General features: G+C 54.3%; 1 protein-coding gene and 1 long non-coding RNA gene across 3 annotated transcripts; one reads left to right on the top strand and one right to left on the bottom strand.

The window, feature by feature from the left end:
* Positions 1–115: 115 nt before the first annotated feature.
* Positions 116–12,010, bottom strand: PCIF1 (PDX1 C-terminal inhibiting factor 1). Of its 2 annotated transcripts, none has more exons than XM_012640463.1 (17): positions 11,817–12,010; positions 9,757–9,929; positions 8,240–8,382; positions 8,025–8,149; positions 6,747–6,884; positions 6,418–6,548; positions 6,142–6,296; positions 4,811–4,958; positions 4,634–4,717; positions 4,257–4,356; positions 2,993–3,155; positions 2,081–2,253; positions 1,858–1,944; positions 1,587–1,771; positions 795–888; positions 519–694; positions 116–419 (listed from the first exon to the last, which is right to left on the bottom strand). In XM_012640463.1, the coding sequence occupies exons 3-17, from the start codon at positions 8,361–8,363 to the stop codon at positions 188–190; spliced, it is 2,115 nt and encodes a 704-aa protein (XP_012495917.1). In that variant the 5' UTR covers positions 8,364–8,382; positions 9,757–9,929; positions 11,817–12,010; the 3' UTR covers positions 116–187. The 2 variants fall into 2 exon arrangements, with proteins under 2 accessions (XP_012495917.1, XP_012495916.1); XM_012640462.1 differs by having other exon boundaries at positions 9,634–9,929; positions 11,817–11,943.
* Positions 550–2,995, top strand: LOC105807165. Its single transcript, XR_001137313.1, has 3 exons — positions 550–611; positions 1,310–1,437; positions 2,936–2,995. It is a non-coding gene; the product is annotated as an uncharacterized LOC105807165 (long non-coding RNA).
* Positions 12,011–13,228: the final 1,218 nt, after the last annotated feature.

Here is a 13,228-nt window from a genome sequence, read left to right as displayed (position 1 = left end):
GTGGGGAGTTGGGGGATAAAGGCAGGGAGGGGGAGCCCTAGCAGAGCCATCATCTTCCTATGTCAGTGGCAGCTGGGGTCCTGCTGCCACCCAGGAGGAGGGCCCTGGGGTCCACTCAGTTCCCACAGGCCCAAGTCCCAGCAGTCCGTACCAGCACCCCTGGGGCTCCTCCTCCCCGCAGGATGTGTTAAGTGGGGTGAGACTCGCGGCTAGGGCCCTGCTCACGGCCAGAGTCCCGGTCCTTGGCCTCCGAGGAGGATGATGAGGAAGAGCCAGAGCCATGGCTGCGGCCCGACTGCCGGTACGCGGCGCTCAGCTCCTGCAGCCGCTCAGGCGTCGGCCCCCACTTGGCAAAGCCAGGGTCGTTCTGCAGGAAGAGCACGGCTGTGTTGTGGACAGCCTTGTAGTGCATTTCCTCCCTGCGGGCAAAGGCAGCTGCTCAGGGTGGGGCTTGGCCTGGCCTGACCAGCCCCGCCTGGTCATCCCGGCTCTCCTTCCCCTGCCCTCCCGGCACCCACTTCTTGCAGATGTGCTGGGAGCCACTGCGGTACTCGTGCTCGAAGGCAGGCAGGACCAGCTGGTGGCGTTTGAAGCGGCTCTGCTCCATGCGGGTGAGCGCTGGTGTGGGGGGTTCCCGCCACTCAGGGATGAACACAATGAAAGACAGGGGCTCCGGTGAGCCCTCGAGCAGTTTCTGTGGGAGAGAGCACAGGGTGACATTAAGGGCTGCCCCAAGGTGGCTGGCCATCCTGCCTGTCCCCCCACCTCCACCCCAGCAGCACCAGCACACCCACCTCGAAGTGAGAGACCATAGCATCCATGAGCTCCTCGCAGAATGGAGGGTTGGCCTCAAAGGAACCACTCAGTGGGGCGAAGTCTAGGCAGGGCCTGGGGACAGGGGTGAGCATTTAAAGTCCCCTCAGGACTGAGTCCCTCAACCAGAAACTGGTGCCACCCCTACCCCACGCAGCCATGCTAGAGATAGCCCTGGTCTGGCCAGAGGCCAGTGTCCACCCTTAATTTACCCTAGCACAAGGTCTAACCATCTCCACTGAATGAATGAGGACAGACAGGCTCAGGCTTGTATGCCTACGCCCACCACGCTGGAGGACCTGGAGTTCAAATCCAGTTCTGAGCCCACTGCCACACCCAGGAAGTCCCCAGGGTGCTGAGCTTTGGATCTCTTGATTGCTTGGCCATTTCTTCCTCCTGGAGACAGCACTGTCTTTCCTCTGTGCTCCCCTTCTGCATCCCCTCTCCTGGTTATAAGGTCTTTGAGGTCTGTGTCACCACTTCTCATTCCTCTCAGGGCCTGGAACCACGTGTTCCTATTCCAACCCTGAGCTGAGGAACCCACAGGCCAGGTTAGGACGTGTCACATGCCTGCCCACAGGGCCAGGAAAGCTGAGGCTCCCAGAGATTAAAGTCACACAGCTGGTAAGTGGTGGAGGCAGGGGCTACACTCAGGACTGCCTGACTCCAAAGCCCTAAAGCATCAGGAAGCTGCTGGCCGGGGTGGGACCTGCGCTCTTGGGGACAGCTTCCCAGGCCTGGGCGGTGGGGACCCAGCAGCCCCTGGCTCTCACCCTCGGGAACCAAAGTAGCCGTCTGTGTCGGGGAAGGCAGAACAGTACTGGCGGAAGTAGCAGTTGAGGGGTGAGGCGAAGCACTCGAAGCTGACGCCGAAGAGCCGGTGGAGGGCCTCAAAGACGTGCACAGGCAGGGATCCCTGCAGGCCAGTCCCCTCATAGAGGCCTACGCCGAACATCATCTGCAGAAGGGCCACGGTCAGCACCTGGGGCTCGGCCTCCCAGCTCCTTCCAGGGGAGCCCTCCCCCGGCTGTCCCAGGCCTGTACCTGGTACCGTCGGAGAAGGCACCAGACCCGGGGCAGGAACCTCTCAAAGGCAGAGTCATCAATGCAGCTGTAGCGGTAAAGGAGCCACTGTGGGACAGAAAGTGGTGGGCTTCAGAAGGGGTCCCTCGTGCCCTTGTCACTGGTCTCCTGCTGCAACTCTGGTCAAAAAAGACCCCAGGCCCTAACTCATGCCATCAGCTTGGGCCCTCACCCCTGCTCTTACCAGCTTGCTGAAGTAGTTGCGGCTGACCTTGACCATCTCTCCCTTATACCGGATGCAGACCACGTTGTTCTCCACGTGCATCTCCACGCTAGGCATGGGGGGTGCAGACACAGCCAGCCGCACTGGGTAGCAGTACACCAGGCGGGGCTCCACCTCGGGGGCTTCCACCTCCTCTGTGGGTAAAGAGAACAGTAGGGGGCTGCCCTGTCCCCACTCTGCTCAGTCTCACCGTGGGCAGCCTCGGTGCCTACTGTGTGCCGCGTGCTTTACACACTTGCTTCATACTAATGGGGAGAAAGTCTCATTCCATGGTTCAGTAAATTGTGGTTCAGTTTCAGTAAAAAGGGAACAAAAAGCCATTCAAAACAAAAAACCACCAGGCAGTTGGCAGGGCCAGAAACCAATGGTCTGTGTCAACACGCTCCGTACTGAAGCAGGCCCTAGTTGGCCGCACTTGGGGCCTGGCAGGCAGGTAGGCTCAGGTCTGGTGGGTCTTGCTGCCAGGTAGAAGTATGAGCGCTGCATCCCCTTCGTCGTAATAGTCATGATACCTTATTGGGGGATCTTTTGGGGCCAGATGGTTTACTTGAGTTACCCATGAATACTCTCGCAATGCTGTGGCCAGGTGTGAGGCCTCGGTCTGGGGCAACCGAGGCTTGTAGAGGATGGATGTAAACCCAGGTCCACCTCACGACCTACCCCTGGCCCATCTTTCTCCACCAACTTTTGGCTCCCCTTTCTCATCACTTCTCCATTTGCCAGAGGAGGGCTGAAACCCCCACGCCAGAGTACAGCAGGTTCTGCCCCAAACCTGTCTCTGGCGTGAGGCTCAGCCTCACTTGTTCCTTCCATCAGGGCGTCAGGGATACAGAGTTGACAGCATCGCAGCTGGCTCCCCACCACCTTGCCTACCTGGGATGTTGTTTTCCTTGAGGATGGCAAGGTGCTTCTCTCGGATCCGTTTGACGTACTCCAGGGAGATGTGGTAGATCTTGCTGCAGATGCCTTCCACGGAGTCCTTGGCTGCAGCTGAGACGTGGGGACCACACTGCCTCCGAAGGTGCTCCAGGCGATCCTGGAGGAGACACTTCTGATCAGGGCACCAGTGGAGGCCTGAGGGCCTCAGCTGGGCTGGCAGTAACTGTAGGGGTGTTGGATTCCAGCAGTCCTTGTTTTGAGACCAGCTCTGCTACTTACTAGCTGTGTCACTTGGACAAATCCCTTGGCTTCCCTGAATCTTATATCACAATGTCAAGGGAGCACAAAATACCTAACAGGGCAGTTTGAATATTAAATGTGATCATTCCCCTTAGGGCTTACCAAGCCCCTGCCATACAGTAAGTGTCCAATAAACGCCAAAAGCTTTTTGGGGGGTTACACTGTGCTACTTCCCATAATTACTGGAGAAACAGACAAACCACAAACCAGCACGGTCCCAGCTTATAGCATTTGCAGTCTATCGGGGAAAGAGATGATTACAAAACGGGGTGCTTGGTTGTTGCAGCTTTGAAATTTGAGCTTTTAGCTACTTGCAAGGATGACTGTAGGCATTTGCAATTTTGCTGAATCACACGTGTAAAACTGAAGAGTGAAATGAGTCACTCTGGCTAGTGAGCACACCTACCTTCGTCACTCTCTACGTGTCAAGTACACAGTTACTATCGTGAAGTGCGAAACCTTGTCTCTTGTGAAAAATGGTCCTGAAAAGAAAGCCCATTGCTAGTGCTGGTGGAGAGGTTTAAGAAGTGATAGGATGTGGCCAGAAAACAGAATTGCTTTGGACACATTAAGAGTAGGGAACTGAATCTGACGGTAGCTCTTAACTATGATATGAACACATACACACAAAAGAAGTTTGTCAATCTCTCTCCAAAAATCTACTCAAGGGAGAAGCTGAACATTCATTAAGTTGAAAAGGCAGTTACTTGTAGTGTGTGGCCAAGCATAGGATTCCATTAAGAATGTTAATGGGAACATTCTTTGGGAGAAAGCCAGGAGCCTAAAGAAACATCTCCATAGTCAAGAGTTTAGGGACTGAGGAGTGTCAAAGGTCTGTACTACACAAGGATAGGCAGCTGGGGGAGGCCCTGCACAGCACGGACAGGCAGAGTAGGCTTCCTGGAGGAAGTGGCCACAGAGCCCTAAAACTGGCCTCTTCAGCCTGGGGCCCACTCACCATGTAGTCCTCCTTGGAGGCTGAGTGGTCCTTCCGGAGCCAGCTGAAGGTGTCTTCCACATTCCACTTGACCACCTTCCTGCTGTCGGGCGATGCACTCCTGCCAGTCAAGGGCGGGAGAAGGGTGGCTCAGCTCTGCACAGGGCCAGCTGTTAAGGTGCCTGTTCCACCCTCCTCACTCCTCCTGTCCCACTTTCACTGGCTTCTCAGGCACCAATCCCTAGGCTTACATTGCAGCCCTTGTTCTGCCTTTGGGAGCTGGCCCCACTTCTGCAACCAAGAGCAATGACGAGCCCTGCGTGAGAGCGGCTGGATGGCCTACAACCTCCCGGTATGATCCAGACCCATCTTGCTTGGGGCAGGAAATGGAGCCAAACCTGGACTCGATGAGCCGCCTGGCAGCCTCTGCATATTTAAAGAGCAGGCGCTTGGCTTCCTCCCGGAACTTGATTCGGGATAACCTAGGTTAGAGAGCAGGCAGAGTTAGCAATCCTATACATCACTGGGCACGTTAATCAAAGGGCCCAGCGTCATCCCCACCTGTGGGGCTGTACCTGATAGGAATGTCATTCATGATTTCACGAAACATGGAAGGTGACACAACTGGTTCACAGTTGCTCGGCAACAGAGGGTCAGAGCCTTTGTCCACCACCTTGCGTTCCAGCATCCAGCGGTTGAAAGATTCCCGAGGCGGCTCAATGCCTGTAGGACAGGAGAGGTACTGAAAGCCTGGATTCAATCGACAGGTTCCACTCGGGGCCTGGCACACAGGAGGCACCACATTGGGCAGTAGGCAAGACAGAGTCCCTGTTACTTTAGAAGCTTACGTTGTAGGCCAAATTTCCCAAAGAATATTCTGAGAATCACTAGTTTGTTTTTTTTTTTCCTTTATGAGATAGAGTCTTACTCTGTCATCCAGGCTGGAGTGCAGTGGCGTCATCATAGCAACTGCAAACGCCTGAGCTCAGGTGATCCTGCCTCAGTCTCCTGAGTAGCTGGGACCATAGGTGTGTGCCACCATGCCCGACTGATTTTTCTATTTTTAGTAGAGTCAGGGTCTCACTGTTGCTCAAGCTGGTCTTGAACTCCTGACGGCAAGCGATCCTCCTGCCTCAGCCTCCCAAGTAGCTGGGACTACAGATGCATGCCACAACACCTGGCTAATTTTTCTATTTTTTGTAGAGCTGGGGGTCTTGCTGTGTTACCCAGACTGGTCTCAAACTCCTGGCCTCAAGCAATCCTCCCACCTTGGCCTCCCAAAGTGCTAGGATTACAGGCACAAGCCACCATGCCTGACTCAAAATCCAAAACTTTTTGAGTGCCAACATGACACCACAAGTGGAAAATGCCACACTTGACCTCATGTGATGGGTCATAGTTAAAACGTAGTCAAAACTGTTTCTTGCAAAATTATTTTCAGGCTATGCATGTAGGTTGTATATGAAACATAAATGAGTTTCGTGTTTAGACTTGGGTCTCATCCCCAATATATTTCATTTTGAACATGCAAATATTCCAAAATTCAAAAAAAAAAAAAACCCAAATCTGAAACAATTCTGGTCCCAAGCATTTCAGATAAGGGATACTCAGCCTGTATATAGTAAGGCATTGAGCAGTGCTTGGCAAATACTAGCACTGCAGAAGTGTTCATGATGATCTCTGTTACTGACTCCAGTCATCCTCTATGCAGGCACAGTCACTGTCCCCACCTTACGGACGAGGACACTAAAGTGCAGAGGGGTTAAGTGATGAGCCCAAGATTCCAACAGCTCTGCGCTCCCCACAGCACACTGGGCTCCACTGTGCCACCCCCAGCCTGTCTGGCTGAGCTGGCTCTCGCGAGAGGTGGATGGGAACGAAGGAGGCTGCGGCCCGAGGCAGTTACCCTCTCGCTGCTGACACAGCTCGCGGTAGTGCTGCCGAAGCTTCAGGATGAGCTGAGAGCGGAGCAGCTCCACTTCGGGATGAGGGGGCAGCACCTCCGAGGGCCCCCGGTGCTTGATGACAGCATTGGTCTGGATGTCCAGGTCCCAGTAGACCCTTGGGGCGGAGACAGGAGCAATGAGGATGCCATGCCTGCCACCACCATACCCCATCCCACAGTCCTGGGTAGGCTGGCTGTCAGCAACGGGTACCCCCGAGCCAATCAGCAGGGACTCACTCAGTGGGTCGGAGGAGAGCTGCCTGCTGTTTATCTTCAGGGGATGTACCCCAAATCTTCAGTGTTGGGGTTCCTGGGACGCTGGGGGAGCTGGGCACTGACTGGCCCGTGGGTGTCACAGGAATTTCGATCTAGAGCAAAAGAGTCGCAAAGGCATCAGCTCAGGAGATTCAGCAAACAGGCTCCACTGAACGCTGCGTACACCTGGTGAGCTGCGTCCTGCGCCCCCCTCCTGGCCAGCCTGCCGACGCCCGTCCCCTGCAGGTAGCCTGCTGGCTGCCTGAGCTGGCCACTCACCAGCCAGTTGCTGATAGCCAACAGACACTCACCTTGGGCTTCTTCACACCATTGCCGCTTGGCTGCTCTTCCGAGAGCTGCCGCTTTCTGGGCTTGTTCTCAGGCGGGGGGGTTTCCACCAAGCTCGAGTCTTGGGGCAGTGGGGTCGCATTCAGCCCCAAAGGGTCCGACTGGTGGAGGGAGACCAGCAGAGTTGCAACCGGGGCCGGTGGCTTAGGAGCCCCAGTACTTTACAATCCTCATGCCCTCCTGCCCCTGCTCCTACTCTTCAAAGAGCAGAGGAGCTGGGATGCAGGGAGAGAACGCCGGGCTCCACTCCTGCCTGCTACTTGCAGCTGTGTGACCTGGGCAAGTTACTTCCCTTCCAATGCCCTCACCTTCAGAATGGCCATGCGGAGCCCTGCGTTACCACTGAGAAGGTTATTAAATGAATCAGTGAGTGTATTTTAACATGGCATCTAGCATGAGATCAGTGCTCAAAACATGGTAATGTATTTTCCTTAGGAACAGAATGAAAGGAATAAAGGAAAAACTCAAGAAATGCCTATTTTTAATAAAGCAAGACCCTGTGTGGAGGGAACTCCTTTGGTGACACCAGAGTATGTGTGTGTTTGGCAATGTAGCCCTGAAGTCATGTCGATGTGCGAGTGCTCTGCCTAACTGCTAACTGTGAGGTCTTGGGCCAATCAGTTCCCCTCTCTGAACCTCACGTCTTCGCTTGCAAAATGAAGTTGCCAACTGGCTTGATTGTGCCCCATAAAGGCTGCCCTGAGAGGGACGAAAAAGCCCATGTTCCCACCAAACAGCGCATACCTGTACGCACTGCTGTTTCAGATCCTAGAATACTCTCCTCCTCCCCTCTTGCCGCTCTCACTTAGCTAACCTCCTCACCTTAAACACATTCTCAGAGCTTTTCCTGTCCCGTCCCCTTCCCCAGACCAGGTCAGGACCCTGATGCACTCTAACACTATTCTTGATACAAGTACCACAATTGTAATCCGACCGTCCCTCTCTAGTAGAAGTGGGCGCTCTTCGCGGGCAGGGCGCACATCTATCTCGTTTGTACCTGCGCTGCTGTGCAGCGCCCAACTCTATAGCAGAAACTCAATATCCTACGCTATTCTAATCATCTGTCAGTCTCCCCTATTTGAGTGTAGGTTGTATCAGGGTAGGGATTGTGTCTGTCTTGTTTGTCATTGTATCTGCAGGTGCCAGAACAGGGCTAGGCCATAACAGCTGCTCAGGGTACATTTGGGGAAGGCCAGGTGCCAGAGGCTGCTCTGAGACCCCCACCCCAGGCTGGCACTCACAATCACATCATGCTGGCCCAGCACGGGCATCTCCCACAGGGACTGGTTGGTGAATCGGTTGAAGTAGTAGGGGCGGTTCTCCCTCCGGCTCCAGCACTTCTCCCAGCCCGCATGCACCAGTTCCTCTGCAAACAGGCAGGGGACCCAGCCAGAGTTAGGGCTGCTCCCAGGGTACCCTTCCTACCCCGCCACCCACCACTGCTCCCCGTCAGTACCTGGGAGGTCCTGCACCAGGCGGATTGGCTTTGGAGAACAGGGCTGGCTCTGATTGGAAGTGCCCGGGGAGTGACTCAGCAGGGACGCTTCCTCCCGGGGGCTGCCGTGATTCTCATTGGCCATCTCAGCACCCACACGGGACCTGTCACACACAGGAGGGAAGACTGTCAGCTCCACCCCTCCACCCACCAATTATTATCCACTGAGGGCCCCAGTGACCACTCCTAGACATGGAGAAATCCAATCCTGTCCTGGAGGGCTGGCGTGGTGCCACAGGAATCCTGGGATCTAAGCTGCAGTTCCCTCAACTATAAAATGGGTACGCTCCTTCTGCTCCTGCCTGAAATACCCATCCCCCAATTCTCTGCCTGGCCTGCTGCTGGGTTCAAATCTTCCAGGAAGCCTTTCTTGACTCTCCCTTCTCCGGGCTAAGTGGTCAGAGTCCCTGCTCAGGGCCACGAACACCTCCAGCATAGCACTCAGATGCCTTGGTCTATCAACTGGGTTTGTTTCCCTATTAGACTGTCAGAACTTCCAGGAATAGGAATGGGGTCCAATTCAGCTCTCTCCAGAGCTCAGCTATTAATTCTGCAAACATTTACAAAGTACCAAGAGTGGCAAACAATCAGAACAAGGTCTGCCCTTGAGAAGCTAGTCCTACAAGAAGGAAGAGTGAGAACTCCTCTTGGGAGATGGGATTTTACTGCTCCCATCCAGTCAAATCTAAACGGAACAAAGCACAGTTGGGGAAGGGGCATGGAACTGAACCAGTCGCCTCATTTTACACTGTGGGACAGGAAGCAATCTGTCACTAAAAGAATCAGTGCAACCAAGAAGGACTAATTCAGTCCTTTATAACCCCCAGGTGAAAATTTACTTGCAGCAAGGAGGCCAGTTCCTTCAGATTTGTATTCCCTACTTGCCCCACCAAAGCACACTCAGCACAAGCCTCAGTGGCCAAAGTGGTTCCTGGCCTGGAGCTGTCAGACTCTTAAGGGACCAACGATGATCGGACTGGTGATTCTAAAGCTATTTTCAGTACGTCACAACACCCAAAAGAAATCAAACCTTTACCCCCAATGAGACCACAAAGGGAAGTTTAAACATCCATTATGTTTGCATGCTGAAATTTTATCAACTCATTGTGGTCACAATGTTTATCTCATACTGATCAGAAGCTCTGATTGGTTGTTAACGACATCATAGGAATCCCTGGGACATTGATTTTATTGTACATTCAATCATTCAATCATAGATGTCTTTGTTAATTTGCAAAGGGAAAAATGAATGGTTACTCCATCGGTACAGTTTGGCAGAGAAAAATGCAGGGGGCAACAGGACATATACACAACAAAATAGGGCTTCGATAACAAAAAGGCTTAGAACCACTAACCAAGGGACGAAAAAGCCAGAGCTGCCTTGGTTCTCCTTGGTTCTCTGGGGAGGAGGAATTCCTGGTGCCTTGGGGGCCAGGCCCATAGGTTTCAAGGTTGAATGAGATCCCCCTTTCTCTCACCCTCTGGGGTCTGCAACGCTAGCATGAGAGGGTTTTCTTCTCCAGCTGGATGGACCCCCACGTCACAGGGTCCCACAGAGGCAGAGGGGAGGCCTGCAGGAAGGCTCAGCACGGTGGGTGGGCTGGTCAGCAGTGGAGTGGACGGGGGCACAGGGGATTCCTTGCATCAGCCGCTGGAGAGCAAATATAAGAAAAGAGTATCACAGACCTGTGAAATGCTGCAGGGCACGGACCACAGCAAGAGGGGCAAGGACACAGAACAAGCTGGGAGCTCCCAGGGCAGGACACACTGGAGGGCAGGGGTCCTGGAGATTCAGGGGATGAAACTGTTACTTCTCAAGCTTCCAAACCAATAGGTTCGCCTTCATGGACTTGTGATCTGCATGGTTGCACAGGGCCCCAACTTTGGGAAAGCCCAGAGCTGGGTTTAATGCTCCGCTGTCACCGTCTTAAAACTTTTAATAATTTTCCAACGAGGGACCCACATTGTCATTTTGTACCCTGGGTCCTGCCAACTAAAGTGCGCTTAGACCAGAAAAAAGTGAATATACATCTCATGAATCTGGGGCACAATCCTAAACCACCCATGGGTAAGTGAAAGACACACGTCTTTGAATAATGCCTTGAAAAAAATAAAAACATGCAAATACATTATGTAACGTATCTTGTCTTTATTGAAAACTTATTTTTCCCAAGAAATATCCTGTCATATTGATGCACCAGGTAGGTGAACTCTGCAGAACAGGCAGAACGAGCACAGCTTAGTGAGAGGCCAAACAGGGACACTGCAGTATTTCCAAACGGAAACGGGCTGTGCAGCAAAATTATCTGGGGGTTTGTAGGAAAAAAACAATTCACACTCCTGTACCTCACTCCACATATTAGGAGCCAGAAATGGAGGGGGAGTACACAAGAATTTGTATTCTCTAAACGCACCCCAAGAATGACTGGGAGATGGGATGGCTAATTTTTTCACCTCACACCATTTGAAAAATTTACCAATTTTTTTTACACTTAAGAAAAATTTAGCTTTTTGCCTTTCCTTTTGCTTGCCCTGCTGTGACAATGGGTCCGGTGGTCACCTGTGGCATATGTACCATGCTCTGTAAACCTATATCCTGCTCTTGCCCTATAATCCTCTCTCTCACGCCTCAATAAACCTCATTTTTGTGCTTGCCTAAAAAAAATAAATAAATAAAAAATAAAAAAAAAAAAGAACAAAAGAAAAGAAAACAAAAATTTAATTCTCTATGTGATCTGGGTGCAGCAGCTCTGTGGCCTTAGAACCCGGATTCCGGGCCCTTCTCCCGCTTTCTGGCTTAAAACGGGAACCACTCGGCCTCTGTGAGCACGGTCTAGCTAGCATATTGTACGCTCTCAGTAAGACACAGCTCCTCCTGTTAAGATAACGTTTCTATTTACCCTGTGGCTTCCCGACCCCCACGCACACCGTCCTCTGAGAACCCGGCTTAAGGATAAACAACTCTATCTGCGCACCCAGAGGAACCCACCAGAAGGAAAAGAGTCCGACTCCGGGATTGGAGAAAGAAGGGGCGGGAGCATCCCACTAATGTACCAATCAGAATTCTCCGGCCCACTAGGGAGGAGTGAACGGGTTTGCAAAGTGTGCAGGCGCAGGGGCGCGCGCAGGAGGGGGCGAGCCCGGCGCGCGTGCACCTTCCCCTCCCCCAACCGCAGCGGGGGCGGGCTGTTTGGCGCGCGCGCGCCGGCCCATCTCCCGGGCTCCGCCCCCCGCCCCGCCGCGCGCTCCCGCCCCCGGGCTGAGGCGACTCAGAGTCGGAGCCTGACACAAAGGCGGTGGCGGCGGCAGCAGCGGAGGGGCCCTAGAGGCCGCTCCGCCCGCGCTCTCCGGGCCCACCTCCCTCACCTCGGCCACCGGCCCGGCTGCCCACCCGCAGGTCTAAGATGGCGGCGGCGACAGAGACAGGGCAAGCGGCAGCCCCGAGCGGAAAGCGCCGGAGGGGCCACTGCCGTCCGGCTTCGGATCCCCAGGCCCTGGCGCGACTCGCGGCGGGACCATGGCTTCCTGGGACTCTTACCTGCCCGGAGCGGAGTCGAGGGGACGGGGCTACACGTTCTGCTCGACCGCCCGTTTTGCCGCCTCCGCCTCGCCCTCCCCAGCGCCGCTGCCGCCATCTTGTGTCCCGGGCAGGGACTCCGCGCTGCGCATGCGCTGGTACCGCCTCTGAGGGACCTCGCCACGGCCGCGCCGCCATCTTGAGTGTGGCAGGGTCGGCTGGTTCATCAGACCCCACTTGTTTTCGGCCCCCTCCCCTTCCTCCCGTCCTTCCTTGCTGCTCCATGCAGCTCTGTAGAGAGGGAGACAGCTTTGTCCGCCTTTGGGGGTAAGCCGACGAAAGAATGAACTCACGAGCGCGCCTCCGCCTCAGTTTCCCCCGCCAGCACACCCGCTGCAGCCGGAGGATCTGGGTGGGCGGTGCGCCCGCAGCGTTGGACTGAGTGTGCGCACTAGGGGGCGCGGGGCAGGTTTGAAACCTGTTGGGGGCTCGGGCTGGGGCTAAGGCTGCTCCGCCGTCTCGGGCCGGAGTCCTGGTGACGTAGGCGCTGGACGTAGCGGGGAGCTGGGTCCTAGCCCCTGGGCGCTCTGCCACGTCTAGCTAGTCTCTTACCTTCTCTGGGCCTTTGTTCTGTGTCGTGCTAGAATGTTTTCCAACCTTGCCCCGTGTCCAGGGTACATGCAAATCGAACCTTTTCTCATAATGAGCCTGCCCAAGTCGTAAGCGCTCGAGTAGAAGAAACTTAAAACTACCGTCGGGGGGTGGCATGTAATAAAGATAGCTTTTGGCAAAGTTGGGAAATTCTAAACGAAGTGCTTCGAAGAAGCTTTCCAACACTGACATATCTGTGGCCGTTAGTTGCAGTTCAAAGCCTCACTGAGACCTCAAGCCGGCTGCAAAGGTTAACCTAGGAGACCGGCGATTGCTCGGTGCTGCTTGCCCGGTTCCCTGCAGGATTCTTTGGTAGGGACCTGCAGGCGTCTCAGTATAGTAGCTCCACCCACCTTTGGCCTTCCAAGTTAGCAGCCCTCCCAGTGCTAGCTTGAGAAGAGGGCAAGCTTGCCACCTGCTGTTAGTCTGGTGTCTGTGGAGCCAGAGATTTCAGATGCCCTAGCTGTGCGGCTTCTGATGTCCGTGGTCCTGGATGCATGTGGCTTGGGGGCGGGAGCGGGGTGTCAAGAAAAACCGAGGCAGTGGTATGAACAGTAACGAAGAACTAAGATTCTCTAGTTTCTCATCTAGTCTAGTTTTTTTTTTTTTTTTTTGAGACAGGAGTCTCGTTCTGATGCCCGGGCTAGAATGCTGTGGCGTCAGCCTAGCTCACAGCGACCTCCAACTCCTGGGCTCAAGCGATTCTCCTGCCTCAGCCTCGCCAAGTAGCTGGGACTACACGGGCCACTACCCCCAGTTAATTTTTTCTATTTTTAGTAGAG

The sequence above is a fragment of the Propithecus coquereli genome, unplaced genomic scaffold (genome assembly GCF_000956105.1).
Source record: "Propithecus coquereli isolate 6110/MARCELLA unplaced genomic scaffold, Pcoq_1.0 Scaffold153, whole genome shotgun sequence".
NCBI lineage: Eukaryota > Metazoa > Chordata > Mammalia > Primates > Indriidae > Propithecus > Propithecus coquereli.
This window is presented reverse-complemented; position numbering and strand designations above follow the sequence as displayed.

Excerpts from the sequence above, each read along its gene's own strand:
- PCIF1 (XM_012640462.1), bottom strand. The coding sequence starts at position 9,719 with ATGGGCCTGGCCCCCAAGGCACCAGGAATTCCTCCTCCCCAGAGAACC. Across the intron at positions 6,885-8,024 it reads TGGGCCAGCATGATGTGATT|TCGGACCCTTTGGGGCTGAA; the intron begins GTGAGTGCCAGC and ends TCCCTCCACCAG. Across the intron at positions 6,297-6,417 it reads GCTCTCCTCCGACCCACTGA|GGTCTACTGGGACCTGGACA; the intron begins GTGAGTCCCTGC and ends CTCCGCCCCAAG.